Raw genomic sequence first — 20,939 nt, 5'->3', positions numbered from 1 at the left:
GTGCTGACCAATCGGAAGTGTCGGAGGGCCCCCAGCCAATCAGAGCATGAGCCTCTTTGTCGGTCTGCGGCGGATTGGCCAATGGGAAACCGAGAGGACCGGAAGGACTCTTGTCCTCCAGCCATTGTGTGACTGAAGATTGAGCTTCACACAGACTAAAACGTCCTCCTGTCTCCAACATCTGTGAGTAAAACACTTTCTTTTCTCCCCCTTTCCATTTCTTTTCTCATTCTGACCTTCAATTGGTCACTTGCAGCAACTGAAGGGACAGGAAGTGAATCCAGGGAGGGTGCAAACTCTGCAAAGCTTGGCCCTGGTCTCTCTCTCTCTTAAAGATACCCTTTGCTCCCTCAGCTTCACACATTTATTTGTCTGGCTAAAAGGATTGTCGCAATGTTCACAATTAAAGGGCTGGATTCCCCAGGAGATGGCTGACATTAATATCAGACAGAGAAATGTCCAGTGTTGTTCTATGGTACAGATTCGATATTTTATTGATGGTTTTGAAGTAAAGTACATTTATTATTAATTCCAGTTGTGTAATATTGTGCTGTAGCTACGTTATATATTTCCAGTCATTTCCTCCCTCAGAGGGTTGTTAGTCTCTGGATTTCTCTTCCACAGGGACCAGTGGAGTCTGGGGGTCACTGAATATATTCACCGCTGAGTTGGACAGATTTCTGATTGACCAGGGAGTCGAGGGTTATGGGGAACCGGCAGGAAAATGGAGAGAACGCTGAGAGGAGGAGGGATTTCTTCACTTGAGGATGAGGTGAAGCTTTGGAATTCTCTACCCCAGAAGACCACGGAGCCTCAGTCATCAACTATTTTCAATACAGAGATTGATAGGTTTCTAGATATTGAAGATACAGAGGGACATGGGGGATAGTGTGGGAAAATAGTGCTGAGGTAGATTTGCTTTTTTTTACAGCTTCAGTAAAATCCACAAGGTAAGGCATTTAGACCCACAATATTAGCTCCAATATTCCCCGCCCCTCTGAGTCCACTCCATGGAGACTAGGCCGCCAATCCCCGAGGTAAGGTTTTTGTACTCACAGCTCCGTTACTCCGCGTGCATCACGAAGATCATCCAGCGAGGGTTACAAAGGTCAGCCGTTGTGGGTCGTAAAGATCGTCCGACATGGGTCGAAAAGGATGACCGGTTGGTAAAAATGGGTCCCGGGCAAAAAAGTTTGAAAACCACTTCAATACCCTGCCTTTCTGAGTCCTTTCCCTGGAGACTAGGCCGCAAATCCTCAAGTTAAGGTTTTATACTCATAACTCCGATACTCTGCCTCACTGCATCTGTTCTCTGGAGACTGGGCCGCAAGCCCCCGAGGTAAGGTTTTTATACTCATAACTCCGATATTCCGCCCCTCCAAGTCCCCTTGGAGACGAGGTTGCAAATCCCCGAGGGAAGGTTTTTATACCCCCAGCTCCGATACTCCACCCCTCCCTGTCCGTTCCCTGGAGACTGGCCCACAGATCCCTGTGGTAAGGTATTAATATTCAGCCCCTCGAAGTCCGCTCCCTGGTGAGCAGGCCGCGAATCCGCAGGGAAAGGTTTTTTACTTGCCTCCGAAAATTCCGACCTCTCAGTCCATTCCCTGGAAACGAGGCCGCGAATCCCCGAGAAAATGTCTTTCTACTTACTGCTCCGAGACTCCACTCCTCCGCGTCCACTCCCTGGAGACTAGGTATGGTGAAATAGGTATGAGAGACTAGGTAATAGTAAATGTGAGAGAAAAAAATGTTCTCTAGAAACTAGAATTGTCTGTTCTTAATTTCTATCCTGTACTGACAGTGATGTCTTTTGTAAACTCCTTTTACAGGATATGAGAAGAGGAGGAATTACAGGCATAAATCTCAAAAGTAACCTCTCGATCTGACAGAATCACCAAATTCCTTCGGACCTGAATATTATCGGCCTTTGAATCGAGAAGGGGAAGAGGAAATGTTTGCCGGATCTGTCAGCATCAAAAGATTTTAAACATAATTGTGACTGGAAAAGCACCGAGACACACACATCCGAGTGAGAGCGTTCCAGAGCACTGGCTGTGGAAAGAGCTTTAACCAGTTACACAGCCTGAAAAAACAGCGCACCATTCACAGCGGGGACCGACTACGCGTGTTCTGTGTGTGGACGAGGCTTCAACTGATTTTCTGACCTTGAGAGATACAAGGAGACACAAAAATATGCCGTGGATATGTGGGGACTGTGGGAAGGCATTCAGTGCACCATCACAGCTGGAGATTCATCGACGCAGTCACACAGGGGAGAGGCCGTTCACTTGCTCTCAGTGTGAGAAGGGATTCACTCGGTTGTCCCACCTACAGACACACCAGCGAGTTCACACTGGGGAGAGGCCGTTCACCTGCTCTCCGTGTGAGAAGGCATTCACTCGGCTATTCCACCTACAGACACACCAGCGAGTTCACACTGGGGAGAAGCCGTTCACTTGCTCTCAGTGTGGGAAGGGATTCAGTCAATTATCCAGCCTGCAGACACATCAGCGAGTTCACACTGGGGAGCGGCCATTCATCTGCTCTCAGTGTGAGAAGGGATTCACTCAATTATCCAGCCTGCAGATACACCAGCGCCTTCACACTGGGGAGAGGCCGTTTGCCTGCTCTCATTGTGGGAAGAGATTCAGTGATCCATCTGGCCTGCAATCACATGAGCGAGTTCATACCGGGGAGAAGCCATTCACCTGCTCTCAGTGTGAGAAGGGATTCACTCAGTTATCCCACCTACAGACACACCAGCGAGTTCACACTGGGGAGAGGCCATTCACCTGCTCTTTGTGTGGGAAGGGATTCACTCAGTTATCCCACCTACAGACACACCAGCGAGTTCACACTGGGGAGAAGCCGTTCACTTGCACTCAGTGTGGGAAGGGATTCACTCAGTTATCAAACCTGCAGACACACCAGCGAATTCACACTGGGGAGAAGCCTTTCACCTGCACTCAGTGTGGGAAGGGATTCAGTCAATTATCCAGCCTGCAGACACACCAGCGAGTTCACACTGGGGAGAGAGTATTCACAAGCCAAACCTGTCCAATCATTCCTCTTGAGAGCAGCCTCCAATTCCAGGTATGAGTCCAGTAAACCTTCTCTGAACTGCTTCCAATACATTTACATCATTCCTTAAATGAGAGTAATACTGTACACCATGCTCCAGATGTGGTCTCACCAATGTCCTGTATAACTGAAGCATAACCTCCCTACTTTTGTATTCAATTCCCCTCACAATAAACAGTAATATTCTATTAGCTTTCCTAATTACTTACTGTTCCTGTATATTCGCCTTTTGTGATTCTCCCCCTTTACTTAACCTATCTATATCTTTTTGTAGTCTCCATATGTCCTCTTCACAACTTACCTTTCTACCTATCCTTGTATCATTGGAACATAGGAGCAGGAGTTGGCCATTCAGCCCGTCGAGCCTGCTCCACCATTCAATACGATCATGGCTGATCATCCACTCCAATGCCTTTTTCCCCACACTTACCCCATATCCCTTTGTGTTATTGGGATTTAGAAATCTGTCAGTCTCTGCTTTAAACACACTCAATGACTGAGCTCCCACAGCCCTCTGTGGTAGAGAATTCTAAAGATTCACAACCCTCTGAGTAAAGAAATGTCTCCGCCGAGACCTATCCTAAGTGGCTTCCCCCTTATTTTGAAATTGTGTCCCTGGGTCCAGAGTCTCCAACCAGGGGAAACATCTCACCTGCACCCACCCTGTCTATTCCTGTAAGTATTTTGTAAGTTTCATTGAGATCCCCTCTCATTCTTTAAAACTCTAGAAAATACAGTCTCAGTTTCCCCAATCTCTCTTCATAGGACAATCCTGCCATTCCTTGAACAAGTCTGGTGAAAATTCGTTGTCCTCCCTCTGTGGCAATAATATCTTTCCTAAGATAGGGGGAATAAAACTGCACACAGTTCTGCAGCTGGAGTTTAACCATGACTCTATAGTATTGAAGCAAGTCTTCACTATTTCTGTACACAAATCCTCTTGTGATAAAGGCTAACATCTGACATGGATGTGTCCCTTTCAGAAATGGCTTCAGTGATGTCATTGTGTGGGTGGAGCTGGGCTGTGGCTCTGTGAGTTTTTACTTTCGCTATGAGCTCTGGACTGGTTTGAACCGCACAGGTTGAAAGAAGTGTTTTCCTCTATCTTCATTTTAAAACCTGTTCCTGACTACTTTGTAAATTAAAAGAGATAATTGATTCATGGAAGGAATTCAAACCTGCTGTTTGAAAGGGGGAACAGAGCATCAATAACACGTCTTGTACCAGGTCATGTGCTGGGTCACACCTTTGAAAAGGAGTTTCTGGTTGTACTTGGATTTTGTTATTGAATTGGAACAGTTAAGGGGGAATTCATTAAGGGTTATACATAGATTACTGTAGCTGTGTGGGGTCTTTGTTTGTAATTGATAAAAAATTCTTGCTGTGTTTATACAAATGTTAACTAAGTTCTTAGAATAAATCACCGAACAAGCTAAAATACAAAAACATTTTTATTGGCCTGGACTACATAAACATGTAGTTAAATTTTGTCAATCATGTCACACACGTCAAGTGATAGCAAAACCTCAAGCGGTGATAAAACCAGCGCCCTTAATACCCATTCCAGCATTTGAGGAACCTTTTACCAGGGTCCTAATCGATTGTGTAGGACCGCTTCCTAAAACAAAAAGTGGGAATCAATATCTTTTGACTATAATGGATGTGTCTACTAGGTTTCCAGAGGCAATATTCCATTATGCAATATTACAGCTAAAAAGATTGTGGAGGAGTTACTTAAATTTTTTGCTAGGTATGGACTATTATGCAATATTACAGCTAAAAGGATTGTGGAGGAGTTACTTAAATTTTTTGCTAGGTATGGACTACCCACAGAAATACAATCGAATCAAGGATCAAATTTTACCTCGAGGTTATTCAAGGAGGTTATGGATAGCTTAGGAGTAAAACAATTTAAATCAACTGCCGTGCCATCCAGAATCGTAGGGAGCGTTAGAACAGTGGCATCAGACAGTAAAGACAATGTTGAGGATTTATTGTCAAGATTATCCAGAGGATTGGAATAAAGGAATTCCTTTCGTACTGTTTGCAATTAGGGATGCAGCTAATGAGTCAACCAAATTCAGTCCTTTTGAACTAATTTTTGGTCATAAGCTAAGCGGAGCATTTAAATTGATTAAGGAGAAATTGGTGCGTGAGCAGTCTGAAATTACATTATTGGATTACGTGTCAAATTTTTAGGGAACAATTAAATAGAGCAGGTGAATTGGCCAGACAACATTTATAAGTTGCACAGCATGTGATGAAACAGGTAGCTGACAAGAAATCAAAAGTTCGTAGTTTTGTCAGTGCAGATAAAGTTTTAGGATTGTTACCAGTGGTAGGTGAACCTTTAAATGCGAGGTTTTGTGGACCTTCTCACATTGAAAGGAAATTGAGTGAGGTGAATTATTTGGTAAGAAAGCCAGAAAGAAGGAAAACTCACCGAGTGTGTCATGTGAATATGCTAAAAAGGTATTTTGAAAGGGACGGAGAGCAAAAGGAGGAATGTTTTGTAATTCTAACTCGGTGCAGAACCAAATCCAGATGACTCTGAATTTGACATTCCTCAAATTAAATTGGATAACGAGGATGTTTTTAAAAATTGGGATAAATTATTGAATTACCTTCCAGAGGAAAAACGAACTGACCTGAAAGAGTTACTAATATCACATGGGCAAGTTTTGGGAAATAAGTTGGGAAGTACTAAAATGGTTATACATGATGTAGATGTGGGAAATGCTGTCCCAATTAAACAACATCCGTATAGACTTAATCCTCTAAAATTGGCACAGGTTCAAAAAGAAATTGAAAGTATGCTTAAAAATGGCATAATTGAAGTGGGTTGCAGCCAGTGGAGCTCACCCATCGTGATGGTACCAAAACCAGACGATACCCAATGATTCTGTGTGGACTATAGAAAGGTTAATGCAAGTACAAAAACAGACTCTTATCCTATCCCACGCTTGGAGGACTGCATTGAGAAGGTGGGACAATCAGCTTTTATCTCCAAACTGAATCTACCTAAAGGTTACTGGCAGGTACCTTTATCCGAAAAGGCGAAGAAGGTTTAGCTTTTGTGACTCCAAATGGTTAATACCAATTCAAAGTTATGCCATTTGGCATGAAAAACTCCCCAGCCACATTTCAACAGTTAATTAACAAAGTCATTTCAGGATTACCCAATTGTGCGGTATACATCGACGATCTGGTGACTTTTAGTCCGACATGGAAAGAACATTTGAAGCATCTGATGGAGTAATTTGATCAACTTCAGGAGGTGGGTTTGGTAGTAAACCTAGCCAAAAGTCAGTTTGGAAAAGCCCATACAATTGGACATGGACAAATGATCCCACGGGATGTGAAAACAAAAGTTATTGGGGAGTTTCCAATACCCTTGACTCGAAGGGAAATAATGCGATTTCTTGGCATGAGTGGTTTTTACTATAAATTTGTGCCGAGTTTTAGCAGTGTGGTTGCTCCACTGACGGACTTGCTGAAGAAGCGTAGCAAATTTCAGTGGACGGCGGAGTGTTTAGCAGGCATTTGACGGCCTGAAGGCTGCGTTAACCACTGCTCCTGTGTTGGCCACTCCAAATTACGCAAAACCATTCAAGGTGGCTATCGATGCGAGTGATGTGGGTGTAGGTGCTGTGCTCTTACAAGTAGACGACAAAGGAATAGAATAGAGCGGCCTGTTAGATATTCTTCCAAGAAATTAAATGATCACCAGAGGAAGTATTCTACAATTGAAAAGGAGACTTTGAGCTTGGTGCTGGCTTTGCAACATTTTAACATTTATGTTGCCAGCAATTCGTCTGAAACAATTATATATACTGATCTTAATCCATTGACGCTTTTGGGGCGATTCAAGAATAAAAATGCCAGACTCTTTCGATGGAGTTTATTATTACAGTCATTTCATTTAAAAATTATACATGTGGCAGGATGGGAAAATGTGATAGCAGATGCTTTGCCACAAATGTGATGAAGAGAAGCAGATTTGATGGTGAAAGAAGAACTAAAATGGACTATTATTAGCAATGTTTGCCTGTTTTATTTTTGTTTAAAAAATGTATGTTTATTGTCAATTGTTATCAATGGGCAAGTGAAAAGGTGAAAAATGAAATCATCTTTGAAGTTGATGGTTTATTGTTTTTTCCTTTGGGGAAGTGTCATGGGAGTGCCCCTTTGAGAAATGTTTTTGTCTTATCACATGGCTTCAGTGATGTCATTGTGTGGGTGGAGCTGGGCTGTCGCTTTGTGAGTTTTTAATTTCGATTTGAGTTTGGACTGGTTTGAACTGCACAGGTTGAAAGTAGTGTTTTCCTCTATCTTCATTTTAAAACCTGTTCCAGACTACTTGGTAACTTAAAAGAGATAATTGCTTTACGGATGGAATTCAAATCTGCTGTTTGAAAGGGGGAACAGAGTATCAATAACAAGTCTTATACCAGTGAGAAGGGTGTGTGCCGGGCCACACCTTTTGAAAAGGGGTTTCTGGTTATACTTGGATTTTGTTATTGAATTGGAACAGTTAAGGGGGAATTCATTAAGGTTTATACATAGATTACTGTAGCTGTGTGGGGTCTTTATGTTTGTACTGGATAAAAAATTCTTGCTGTGTTTATACAAATGTTAACAAGTTCTTAGAATAAATCACCGAACAAGCTAAAATACAAAAACATTTTTATTGGCCTGGACGACATAAATATGTAGTTAAATTTTGTCAATCATGTCACACATGTCAAGTGATAGCGAAACCTCAAGCGGTGATAAAACCAGCGCCTTTAATACCCATACCAGCATTTGAGGAACCTTTTTCAAGGGTCTGAATTAATTGCGTAGTACCGCTGATAGTTGATAAAAATTCTTGCTGTGTGTGTTTACACAAATGTTAACTAAGTTCTTAGAATGAAGCTTGTTTTTGGAATAAAGCTTGAGTTGAGTGGGAGGATGGAAGGGTTCTACAACTCATGGGCCTTGTTCATCACGCATTTTCACAAATTAGATGACATTGAACATTAGGGGGGAGTTGGGGTTTGGAATGTATAAGTTAATGATGATTCTTTTTTATTGGTGTTTTGTATTCAAAATATTGGGAGCTGATGGAGGGTGGGTGGTGATGAGGGATTGTTAGCTATGGGATTGCCATTGTTGTTGTTGTGAATTATTTGTTGTTGCAAATATGATGAAAATGCGAAAAAGGAGAATAAAAATATTTATGATATAGAAAGAGAAAAAAACCCTAAGACCAGGATGAGTGGGTTCTTCGTGGGGGTGGAGGACATGTGGGTGTGGTTAGTGGGCCCACGCAAGCACCACTCACACATTTTCTGGTCCTGTCCAAGGATGGTAAGCTTTTAGGTTTCCTCTTCAGCACCATGTCAGTGATTCTTAACATTAATCTGGAGCCTTGTCTGTCCGTGGCCATTTTCAGGGTGTCGGACTCGCCGGGGCTGCAGACAGCGGTGAAGGTGGATGTTCTTGCCTTTGCCCCACTGATAGCCCAGAGGTGAGTTCTGCTGGGATGGAGATCTCCTACTCCGCCCAGCGTGGTGGGTTACCTCATGGAATTTTTGTGTCTGGAAAAGGTCAAGTGCATCGTTAGGGGTCGGTGGAGGAATTCAACCCGAGATGGCAGCCATTCATTTCCTACTTTAAGGAGTTAGTCATCATCAGCTGTTGGGGTTGGGGGTCATTGTCATTGTTGCTGGAGAGTTATTTTTGTTTTCCTTTGGGTGGGATTTATATGATTGGTTGTGTTTTCTTTACAATATTGGACTGTGTAACATCTGCTTTCTGGGCTGGTTTGTTGTTGATGTGTTGGTTATAAACAAAAATTTTGAATAAAAATGTACATATTGAAACATATTGTTATTCATAATTAATTCAACATTAATACTATATACATGTGTTAATCACCTGAGCTGGCATCCAGTCAACCTACAGTTGGCATTTTGTGATGGGTTAAATAAGATGTTTGTTTGTAACCCACAATGGGACTATTCCCTCGATAATTTACCTCAGATTTTTCTCACACCTGTTCAAGCGGCCACGATCCAGAGGTGCTACAGACAATGGCTGATTTTAGAGGCATCACCTAGGCTTTGTTTGTTTATTAGAAAATATTTTTATCGAAATTGAAAATATTCACACAAAGGCCTGAGTATAAGTAAAAAAGCAGTTTATTATATCAGAATTCTGCGAGGAAAGGCCTAAGACTCTGCAGCCTTTGACAGCACCTTTTCTCACTTGAGCTAAGGCTCACACGGGTTAATATATAGATTCAAGGGGCAAAATTAGTTGTATTCTCATTTACATACAATCAATCAACTATATTTGTATCACACTTCATTACATGCAGTCAATCAATTTTCCTAGCATCCCAGTTATCACATATATGGTTAAAAGTGGGTGTTGTCTTACCCGCCCCTAACTTCATACCGAAGTCATTCAAAACTAACATAATGATGTCCTGTCTGCACCTGGGGTCCTTAATCTTATCAAGGACACATAGCATTTCTTGTTCTGGGAAGCTGTTATCAGCGGCTGTTGAAATACTCCCTAAGTTCTCATGAGGTAGTTTACACAGTTTGTAACTTATTTTTAAAGGTAAGTGGCATGTTCAGCCATTTTGTGTCTTTAGTATTGCTGAAATAGTTAACAGCCATTTTGTGTCCTTTCTGATATTAACAAGCATTGTGTAAACACTATTTCTACAAATTGCCTCTTCTAAACAGGCATCTAAGCCAATGAGTACCTTTTGTCTCAACAGAACTATTCAAAAGTAATATATAGGAGCACAAATGTAGTTACAGGGCCACCTATAATTTATATCATAGTCCAGTATCACAATATGACCTCCAACACTTCCCTCTTTTGGTCATGGAAGATGTTTACAGAACTCCAACTGACCACAATGAAATGATATGAGGGCTGCAGGGTGTGTAGCAAAGATATATGGCCTTTGGGCTATGTAACCTCCCAGATGTTCCGTACGTACACCGTGCAAGTGATTCAAAGATCACTCCTCAAACAAAATCCATGTAAGTCACATTTAATGTCTTGATATCAATCATTCCTGCCTCCCTGACCAACTCTGCTGTCTGTCATTAAATGATGTAATTCATAGCAGTTTTCAAGTAAGCTCATCTAACAGTCCCACACTCTCCGCCACCAACTTTCACTCTCAAGTAGTTACTCTGCGTTTTTTTTTCAAAGGTTATTTCGTTAACTAGTGGTAAAGCTTAACTGGCCGATCTGGAGTCTTCGTTCCCTCAGAGTTTCTGCAAGATGTGGGACCATCTCTGGCTCTTTATAATCCTAACTCAAATGATCCTTGCTGGGCCTATAGTGATGGGCCAAAGGGGTACAAAAGTTATAGCGATCGGAGGCTATGGTGGTGGAGACACAGTATTTCCTTTTCCTCCGTAAACTTAAAATGCATGGGGGCAGGTGTAATCTCTAAGGCACAACCATGAGTTCTGATTAACCCACATTCGTCCAACTCTCCCTGTCCTACCGGGTCGGGGCACACTTTAATGTCCCCTTTCTGTTTACACCCCGTGAGGGAGATTCCATATATTATTCCTGCGTATCACAGAGATCTCGATGAGATACTACCTGAGGGAGGTGTTAGCCCGTACGATTCCCATGTCCTCCAGTTGGTTGTGAGGGAATGGCCCTGAGTCCGGTGTGGTGATAGGGATCATCAGGACCATCTCTACCCACGTTATCTCGTCCATTTTGCAGTCGGGGTTCGCTGAGTATACTCTGGTTACTCCCTTCAGAGTACGGTTGTCCAGCGTCCCTTGTCATTTGTCTAGCTTAGCCAGTTGCGGGCTGTCTATTCAATCAGGCACCTCCCCCCTTTAGGTCAGATCAAGGGTGTGTCTTAGCTGCTCCTGTCAGAGCCTTCCGGCTGTCTCCCTTCTTGGTCGATGCGTTTGTTAATTATTGTTGATTGTCTTAGTGTGTGTCCTTAACACTTTTTTAAAAAATATATTTTTATTCTCCTTTTTCACATTTTCTCCCACATTTACACCCATCAACAATAAACAATAATCAGCAAGACATGTCAATCCCCATAATAACAACGATCCCATCCTCCCACCAACCCCCAAACATCATCCCGCATGTTTACGTAAACAAATGACAAAAAGGAATCAGGGATTACCCGTAGTCACCCTTAATCTACACAGCTCCCCTCGCCCCCCCCCCCCCAACTAATGTTCAATGTTATCCAGTTCTTGAAAGTGCAGAATGAATAATGCCCATGACTTGTACAACCCCTCCGAGCTTCCCCTCAATTCGAACTTAACCTTCTCAAGGGTCAAGTATTCCAACAGGTCCCCCCGCCATGCCAGGGCACAGGGTGGAGAGGCTGCTCTCCATCCCAACAGAATCCGCCTTCGGGCGATCAACGAGGCAAAGGCTATGATATCTGCCTCCGCTCCCGTTTCCAACCCTGGCTGGTCCGACACCCCGAATATGGCCTCCTGGGGACCCGGGTCCAGCTTCACGCGCACCACCTTGGAAATTACCATAAACACCTCCTTCCAGTACTCCCCTAGCTTTGGACAGGAGCAAAACATATGAACGTGATTTGCGGCCACCCCCCCCCCCCCCCCCTCCCCCCCAACGCTCACACACATCCTCTACTCCTTCAAAAAATCGGCTCATCCTCTCCCTCGTGAGGTGCGCTCTATATACCACCTTCAGCTGTATCAGCCCCAACCTCGCACATGAGGTGGAGGCATTCACTCTCCGGAGCACCTCACACCAGACCCCCTCCTCTATAACCTCTCCCAGCTCTTCCTCCCACTTTGCTTTGATCCTTTCCAGTGGTGCCTTATCCTCTTCCAGAATAGCTCCGTACACCGCTGACACTGCCCCCTTCTCCAGTCCCCTTGTCGTCAACACCTCCTCCAGCAATGTGGAGGCCGGTTCCTCTGGGAAGCTCCGTATCTCCTTCCTGGCAAAATCCCGAGCCTGCATGTACCTAAACCCTTCTCCCTGCTCTAGCCCATACTTAGCTTCCAGCTCCCTCAATCCTGCAAACCGACCCCGAAGAAACAAATCTTTTAGAGTCTTAATCCCCTTCTCTTCCCATTTCCGAAAACTTCCATCCCACCTCCCTGGCTCAAATCTGTGGTTCCCCCGAATCGGCATTTCCCTTGACTCTAAACCCAACCCGAAGTGTTGGCGAAACTGCCTCCAGATTTGCAATGAAGCTATTATTACCAGACTCCCTGAATATTTCCCCGGAGCTATCGGGAGCGGCGCTGTTGCAAGTGCCTTCAGCCCCGACCCCCTGCACAAACTCTCCTCCATTCTGACCCACTGAGAATCCACCCCTCTGACCCAGCTCCGCACCTTCTCCACATTCGCCGCCCAGCAGTAGTGCAACAAGTTCGGGAGACCCAAACCCCCTGCCTGCCTTCCCCTCTGTAGCAGCACCTTTCTCACTCTGGCCACCTTCCCTCCCCATTTGAATCCTTCCCTCAATCTCCCTGAAAAAAGACTTTGGCAGGAAAATCGGTAGGCATTGAAAAATAAACAGGAATCGCGGCAACACATTCATTTTAACCGTCTGTACCTGATCCGCCAGTGACAGAGGGAGACCATCCCACCTTGCCAGATCGGCTTTCACTCTCCCCACCAAACTAGTGATGTTGTACCTACGAAGCCTCCCCCACTCCCGGGCAACCTGCACCCCCAGATACCTAAAATGAGTCCCTGCTCTACGGAATGGCAACCCCCCCCCCCCCCCCCCCCCACCCCTGCCCCCACCCCCGGCCGAGACACCACAAAGTACTCACTCTTGTCCAGGTTCAAATTGTACCCCGAGAAAGACCCAAATACCCGCAGTAGCTCCAATATTCCTCCTATCGACGCACTCGGCTCCGACACATACTGCAGCAAGTCGTCGGCATATAAGGACACCCTATGCTCTATCCCCCCCCGCCCCCCCCCCCCCACCCCCCCCCCCCGCACTATTCCTTTCCATGCTCACGAACTTCTCAATGCGATGGCCAACGGCTCAATCGCAAGTGCAAACAGCAGGGGGGACATAGGACATCCCTGTCTCGTCCCACGGTGGAGAGAAAAGTATCTCGAACTGATATTATTTGTGCGGACACTCGCCCTCAGCTCCTTATATAATAGCTTTACCCAGTTCACAAACCTTGGTCCAATCCCAAACCGCTTCAGCGCTGCCATCAGGTACCCCCATTCTACCCGATCAAACGCCTTCTCGGCGTCCAATGCCACAACCACCTCTGTTTCCTTTCTTTCCGCTGGTGCCATAACAACATTCAAAACCCTCCTAATGTTCGAAAACAGCTGCCACCCTTTCACGAACCCCGTCTGATCCTCCCCTATTACCTTCAGAAGGCATTCCTCCAGCCTACCCGCCAGTACCTTCGCCAACACTTTTACGTCCACATTCAGAAGTGATATGGGCCGATACGACCCACACTCCGTCGGATCCTTATCATTTTTTAGCAACAGGGAAATCGATGCCTGCCCCAAGGTTTGCGGCAACACCCCCTTCCCTATCGCCTCCTCAAACATCCTCACCATCAGGGGTGCCAACCTATCCTTAAATTTTTTATAATATTCCACCGGAAACCCATCCGGCCCTGCCACCTTCCCCGACTGCATCCTCCCAATCGCATCCTTTATCTCCTGCTCCACTATTGCTCCTTCTAATGTAGCCCTGTCCCCCTCCCCTAGCCTCGGGTGCTCCAACCTATCTAGAAATTCCTGCATCAAAAACCTTGTTAATCAGCACTGGGGCCACCACCAACTTCCCTGCCCTATCCTTCACCTGAAGAATGTCTCTTGCCGCTGCCTCCTTCCGGAGCTGACCTGCTAACATGGCCTTATCTCCATGTTCATAAACTGCACCCCTTGCTCGTCTCAGTTGGCGCACCGCCTTCCTGGTGGACAGTCGTTCGAAGCTCGCCTGTAGTTCCTTCCTCTTTTCCAGCTTTGCCGGGTCCCCATCCTCTGCATACCTCCTGTCTACCTCCAACATCTCATCTATTACCCTCTGCCACTCCAACCTCTCCTCTTTATCCACCCTGGCCTTAAACAAAATTACCTCACCTCTCACCACCACCTTTAGAGCCTCCCAGACGACTGCCTTCGACACCTCACCCGTACAATTGAAACCTACATATTCCTTAATTACCTTTTCAATTTTCTCACAGAACACTTGGTTCCCCAAAAGCCCTACATCCAGTTTCCACCCCGGTCTCTGCGCTGCCCCCTTCTCCAGCACCATATCCACCCAATGTGGAGCGTGATCTGACACTGCAATTGCAGAGCATTCCGACCCCTTGACTCCAGCCAGCAAAGCCTTCCCCACCACAAAAAAATCGATCCGCGAGTATACCTTATGGACCGCTGAGAAAAACGAATACTCCTGTTCCCTTGGGTGCAGGAACCTCCAAGGGTCCACCCCTCCCATTTCCACCATTAGCCCAGTCAGCACCTTCGCCCCCCCCCTGATGGGACCAGTGAGCGCGGCCGTGATCTGTCCAACCTTGGCTCCTGCACCAGGTTCCAGTCCCCCCCCACAATCAGCTCATGCGTGTCCAAGTCGGGAATAGCCCCAAACACCTTCCTTGCGAATCCCACATCGTCCCAATTGGGACCGTATACGCTTAACAGCGCCACTAATCTCCCCTCCAGCGCCCCTGCCACAATCACATATCTTCCCTCCTGATCTGCCACCACCTTCTCCATCTGGAAGCGTACACTTTTGCTGACCAGCACCGCTACCCCTCGAGCCCGTCCATCAAATCCGGAGTGAAACACTTGGCTAACCCAGCCCTTTTTAAGTCTCACCTGGGCCTTCACCCTCAAGTGAGTCTCCTGCAGCATTGCTACATCGGCTTTCAAACTTTTAAGATGTGCAAGCACCCTTGACCTCTTGACCGGACCTCCTACCCTCTCTCGTTCCACGTTATTATCCTTACTGGGGGTCTCTCACCCGCCCACACACACACCTTTCTTATCCACCGTCACCATACCACCGGGCCCTGCCCCATAAGCCTGACCCGCCCCTGTCCATTGTTAACATCAAACCCCTTCCCCCCCTGCCAAGAACCCCCCCTACAAAAACATCCCCCAACATCCATCCCTCCACTCCCTCTTGCTCGCCTCGTAGGCCCATTGAAGCCTGCTACCCAGGCTCCAACGTCCGCAGTCCTCCTCTCACCTCACCCCCGTTCACTAACTGACTTTAGTTAGCTAGCGCGGGTGGCTCCCCCCGCCAAGATCTCTCGCCCCCTTCCACCCAGTCCCAGAGAAAGAAACACCAAAACAAACCCAACATTCCAACTCCTACAATTCACTAACAATATTTAACCGTCGCAACACAGAACACCATTAACTGGAACTCTGCAACAATGCAAAGAGAAGTAAATTTCAATACAAATCAGTAAAAAGAAAGTTGTAACATTTGTACATTTTCCAGCCGCTCAAACACAGTCCACAGTCTCTCTTTCAGTTCCGCTCTTCACATCTGTCCCAAGCCTTCTGCCCTCACGAACGCCTCAGCCGCCTCCGCTGTCTCAAAATAAAAGTATTTGGCTTTATATGTTACTCTCAACTTTGCCGGGTACACCACACCAAATCGCATCCCCTTCTTGTACAAAGCCGCCTTCACTCGCCCAAACGCCGCTCGTCTTTTTGCCAACTCCACCGTCAAGTCCTGGTAGATCCGAACCGCAGTACCATCCCACAGCACCTCGCGCTCCTGCTTCGCCCAGCTTAATACTTTCTCCTTCATGCAAAACTTATGGAAGCAGATAATTACTGCCCTTGGCGGCTCGTTCACTTTGGGCTTCGGCCTTAATGACCGATGAGCTCGGTCTAGCTCGTACAGGGTGGGGTTCTCACCCTCCCCCATCAGCTCCGCCAACTTCTTAGCGAAGTATTGCGTTTATGCCATGGGCCCTCTGTCCCTTCGGGCAAGCCCACAATTCTCAAATTGTGCCGCCTTAAGCGGTTTTCCAAGTCTTCCAGCTTTGCTCGGAGCCCTCTGTTAACCTCCACCACCCTCCGCAGCTCGTCTCCCATCGAGGGGACCTGGTCGCTGTGACGTGTCACGGCCTCCTCCACCTCCTTCATCTTCTCGCCCTGCTCTCTCACCTCGGCCAATGCCTTTGCCACCTCCACCCTCATCAGGCCGATTGCCTCCTCCACCCATCACCTCAACACGACCGCCATCTCTTTCCTCAAGGCCTCCATGTGCCTCACAAACTGTTTTTCCAGCTCCACCGCCATCACCTCGGTCATCTTCTCCACCGTAAGTAGTGCGGCCCCGCCTTGCAGTTCGGCTTCCGCCATCCTGTCAACACTTTTGCTCGTCTTCTCCTTCGGCGGCGAACCCGCGTTTCCTCCTTTCTTCGACGCTGCTCTTCGCATCCTTTAGCGGCTTATTGTTTTTTATCTTCTTTCTTTTCTCCTCTCTCCCCCTTCGCCCTCCTGCCCTTCATCAATATGACATTCTTCTTTTTTGAAAAAAAAAGGGGAGAGAGAAAAAAAAAAACTTTCACCAAACTTCCTTAAATCTTCTTTCTTTCTCCTCTGCATTCACCTGGGACAAGGCTTCAATCTTCTTTCTTCGTCCTAGGTGGGAGCCATCCGACGTGGAGCACCCTCCCTACATGGCGCTCGGGCCTGCCGCCTTGACCTCTTCGTAGCTCCGCCCCCCGCTGCTCCGACCTGCCGGGCCCGGCCCCTCAGCCCCCCGCCGCCCGACACCCGCGCGGGGTTCTTCGCCGGTTTTTAAACCGGCCCCGCTGGCTGCTCGTGGCGGCCCCAAAGGCCGACGATAGTCGGGGGGTGCGTGAGGACTCGGGGATTTCCCCAAAATCGCCGCGAATCGCGGCCACTGGCGGGAGCTCCTGTTGCTGCGGCCGCCCTGCTTGCCCACACCACCGGAAGTCCGTCCTTAACAGTGTTGTCCTATTCAATTGTATATCCAGGCCCTCTTCCCCAAGCTGGCTAGACCTTTCTCTGCTTTCTCTAATATCCTCTTCCTTATTCCTGTAAGTTGTTCCACCTTTGCATTTAACCTTTGTATGTCTAGTGACTTTACCATAGAAGTTTCTGTGTTAAGTCATGTCGCAGCATCATTGATTATGCCTCTTCTAACCCTGTGTAGGTTGTCATGCCCTCAAAATCTAGTGGCACCCATGTCATTGGGAGCCTGCTTCATAACAATCTTACTTAAAACACTATCCATATTTATTTCATATTATAAACAGTACCTGAACCCGCGAGAAGTACAGACACAATTTGTATACGCATCTGCTGTCTTTCCCCGAATGTAGCTGCAGCCAAGCATTAAAATAAGCTATATCATTGTTCCAGTCTCTGGCTGCTGGGATGCACATCCCGTCAATAAAATTATATAAAGCACCATCATTCATATAGCTACGTGCATCCTGTGTCCGTTGTGAAATCAGTGATATTCCTGCGCTTTTAAGTACTTGTAGTTGTTCTGCGATCTCAAGAGCCATCACGAGTCCCCACAGCTGCTGCTGTCGTTCCAGCCTTTCTTGAATGTTTAACCTAAACATTTAACGGAAAAGTGGAAAAGTGTCCTGGTCGTCACCAGGTGTTAGATGTTGTCCGTATAATGCTTTTCCTGTATTTGCCGAAATAGTTGTCATATTTTGCAACCTTTTCATATCTATTTTCCTTGTGGTGACGCGCCTAATTCTGTTGCGCTTGAACCCAACCTTGACGTGCTTTTGCCTGGTTAATTAGCCAGTTTACAATAACTCAACTATCTCACATTCCTGAAGCTACTGCAAATATTGTGCCACTTGCAGTTACTTGTAAAGTAAAACACAAAAGATCCATTCTGCTTGGGACTGAGTGGGTTAGCTAATCTGAATATATCTGACAATTCAAAACTTAAGATTTGTAAGTTCCAATTAAAAGAACATCTTCAGCTGTTTTTTTTTTATTACTTTACCAGAATTACAAAGCCAGAGCTGAGTGTGGACAGGGGCAAACCTCGAATCCAGCTCCTCGCCTGCTCCACAAACCAATTCAACTGAATCCAAATTCATGGTCCCCACAAGAGAGACATACCAAATCCAGGCATTAACAAGCACGGGTCAATTCTCTGCTGGTTTAAAAAGTGGGTGGAGCAAAAGTTGGATTGCTGCCATCTTCCCGTTATCAAGTGTCTTAGAACGATGGGTTCTCTTGGAATATAGATCTGCTTTTAATCAGAGTTGTGTGGGTTTTTTTTTTAAAGAAACCAGCTTCCACATTGTCTGAAGTTTTAATTTCCAAGCTAATTTTAAACATCTATTTTAAAATATCAAACACAATAACTTATTGAATATATGACTGAACCAATTTTGAGCTGTATCTTGGTTCTCTACCAGAGTTCTCTACCAGACGTCATTTTGTGACCACCCTTTTGTTTAAACAAGAAACATGATCATGGACACATTTTATTTACCCATCTGTACTTTACACTTAATTCTGCCATCTCAGAATTAATACATCTGCGTTGTGTCAGGGACGTTTTAACCCTGGACTAATCCAACACCGGATTGGTCAAATGTATTTCAACTATCCTAACTTCCAATGAACACCATAAAACTAATATTTTCTTATTCTTACATACGTGGTTTTGTACCCTGATTAAAATTCCTGTGTATCCAAATTACCCTGGAAATGTCAATGATAACCTTTAAAAAACAAAATTGTTAATTACACTCAAACTATGATCTTTCAATCACAATGTCAGACGACACACAAATATCACAACACTCACAAAGGAAACCTTGCACTTCAGTGCTTTAACCAAAATAAGTTATGTAAAAATCCTTCTGGAGCCTATTCTAGGTTGCAAATTATAAACTCAAGGTTACTTCTCAGAAGATAAATCTTAGCAGAGAGATATTAACATTCACAGACCAAACACACACATTCTCACAGGTCGCAAATATCAGAGTTAACTGTTGGCCCTCCCTCATGGCAACAGATTCTCAAAGAGACAGCAGTTTCACAATCGCTTAATTAATATACTGAACAAAATCTTCCATTCTCCTTCGTCATAAAACTTTATCTGTGTTATTCCCTTTAAGTCAATTTCCACGGATTACTTTTATAGGCATTAGCTATTCTTAGAGACGTATATTGTTTTGTGCAGGTGACCTGCTTCCTGAAATGGTTAGATTTTTGTACAGAACCGAAGGAGTCGGAGAATTTGGAATGATGCCATATGCATCTGTTACATGATCTCAAACATTATTTATTCTTTCCTTTAATGTTACTCAAAGTTCTTTCTTGTTCTTTAAAGTGAATTCAATTTTCAATGTTCGCTATTTAACCAGTGTTTGAAAGAGATATTATTGGGTTTGTTTCTTTTTGATTCAAATGAATTGAATTACTCCAAGTTTATCTGGACGGCTTCTCAAACTGAAAACCGATCTCGCAATTTTGAAACGATCTGAAGTTATTCTAGACAAGAATCCATTGTTAAGTTTCTAACCTTAATCTTGTATTGACTTTACTCCCCATTTTTTTTGTTTTGGGAGGGGGATTTGTCATCGTCAGATATTTCCTAACAAAAGCTGGTTGAGTGTTTCAGACCCTTTTTTTACTGTGCCACAGTGTGTCTTATTGAAATCCACCCGGCTTCCATTTTTATTAATTGAGCTACAACATTTCTGGGACATTGTACCTTCCCCTCCTCATTCCTCAATGACCATGAGGTCTGATCTTTTGGATTTTTACTTTATTTGAGGGTTTTTTCTTTTCCTTTGGACATTATAAACTTTTAGTTAATTTAAAATGTCCATTCCCAGGGAGCCTGTTTCTTTCCCCTCTCCTTGAGACATTCCAGGACAGTCCTTAGCCGTAATTGTAGCAGTTCCCTGTGATTCTTTTGCGAGTTTGCACAATCTGTACTGCCGCTATCTTTTCTCGCGTTAATGAATGAAAATGAAAATGAAAATGAAAATCGATTATTGTCACAAGTAGGCTTCAAATGAAGTTACTGTGAAAAGCCCCTAGTCGCCACATTCCGGCGCCTGTTCGGGGAGGCTGTTACGGGAATTGAACCGTGCTGCTGGCCTGCCTTGGTCTGCTTTCAAAGCCAGTGATTTAGTCTGGTGCTAAACAGCCCCAGCCCCATAGCTATTGCTATGCTTAAAATGATTTGGGAGAGTGAGAGCTCAATTCCTTTCAACTAGGCTGTTTTTCAAAAGGTGTGAAGGCTTTATATCTGTCATTTACATTATCAGCGTAACGCTGCGTGGGGGTGCACTTAATTTCTGTAATTTGTTCTTCTAACTGGTGAACTAAGATGACTGCTGCATTATTTGTCTTATCTCGCTTCTGTGTATCTCACCATTTTCTCTGTTCTACAGGGGCTGCGTCGGGATCCCACCCATCTTTGATCATTGTTTTTTTTGTACCAGAGTATTTTGCTCTTACCCGAACGCCAGATTCATGGATCCCGGGGGACACCAGAAAAGCGGCCTCATGCCTCTCTTTTCAATGAAATGTTAACCATGTTGTCTCTATCACCCGCGTATCCAGTGTGCCTAGGCGACTGTGCTCAGAGGCTTTACCTATTGTCCACTCCCTTAGGGTGGAGGTCCTGTCGCTTGGCACTGTGTCACGATAAATTATGCGACCCGTTATTCACTCAACAGTCTGTGCGTCACGGATTCCCAACTAACTCTGGCCGTCATGTGAGAGCTCAATTGCCCCCTTAATTCAGGCTCAGCATGGGTCCTCGAGCAGCCAATTAGTACTAAAGAAAATGGTAAATTTTAAACTGAGTCTTTTACTCACTTGGCCTT

General features: G+C 45.3%; 1 protein-coding gene across 5 annotated transcripts; it reads left to right on the top strand.

Annotated features, from left to right (window-relative positions):
• The first annotated feature begins 100 nt into the window (after positions 1-100).
• LOC140419849 (uncharacterized) lies at positions 101-8,951 on the top strand. Of its 5 annotated transcripts, XM_072503901.1 has the most exons (3): positions 271-475; positions 625-772; positions 1,833-8,951. In XM_072503901.1, exon 3 carries the CDS (start codon positions 2,197-2,199, stop codon positions 3,100-3,102), a length of 906 nt encoding a protein of 301 aa, XP_072360002.1. In that variant the 5' UTR covers positions 271-475; positions 625-772; positions 1,833-2,196; the 3' UTR covers positions 3,103-8,951. The 5 variants fall into 5 exon arrangements, with proteins under 5 accessions (XP_072359998.1, XP_072360002.1, XP_072359999.1 ...); XM_072503897.1 differs by lacking the exons at positions 271-475; positions 625-772 and adding an exon at positions 101-183; XM_072503898.1 differs by lacking the exon at positions 625-772.
• Positions 8,952-20,939: the final 11,988 nt, after the last annotated feature.

This window comes from Scyliorhinus torazame, chromosome 5, assembly GCF_047496885.1.
Source record: "Scyliorhinus torazame isolate Kashiwa2021f chromosome 5, sScyTor2.1, whole genome shotgun sequence".
Taxonomy (NCBI): Eukaryota; Metazoa; Chordata; class Chondrichthyes; order Carcharhiniformes; family Scyliorhinidae; genus Scyliorhinus; species Scyliorhinus torazame.
This window is presented reverse-complemented; position numbering and strand designations above follow the sequence as displayed.

Bases quoted from the DNA above. Each gene is read 5' to 3' on its own strand.
- LOC140419849 (XM_072503897.1), top strand. From the start codon at position 2,197: ATGCCGTGGATATGTGGGGACTGTGGGAAGGCATTCAGTGCACCATCA.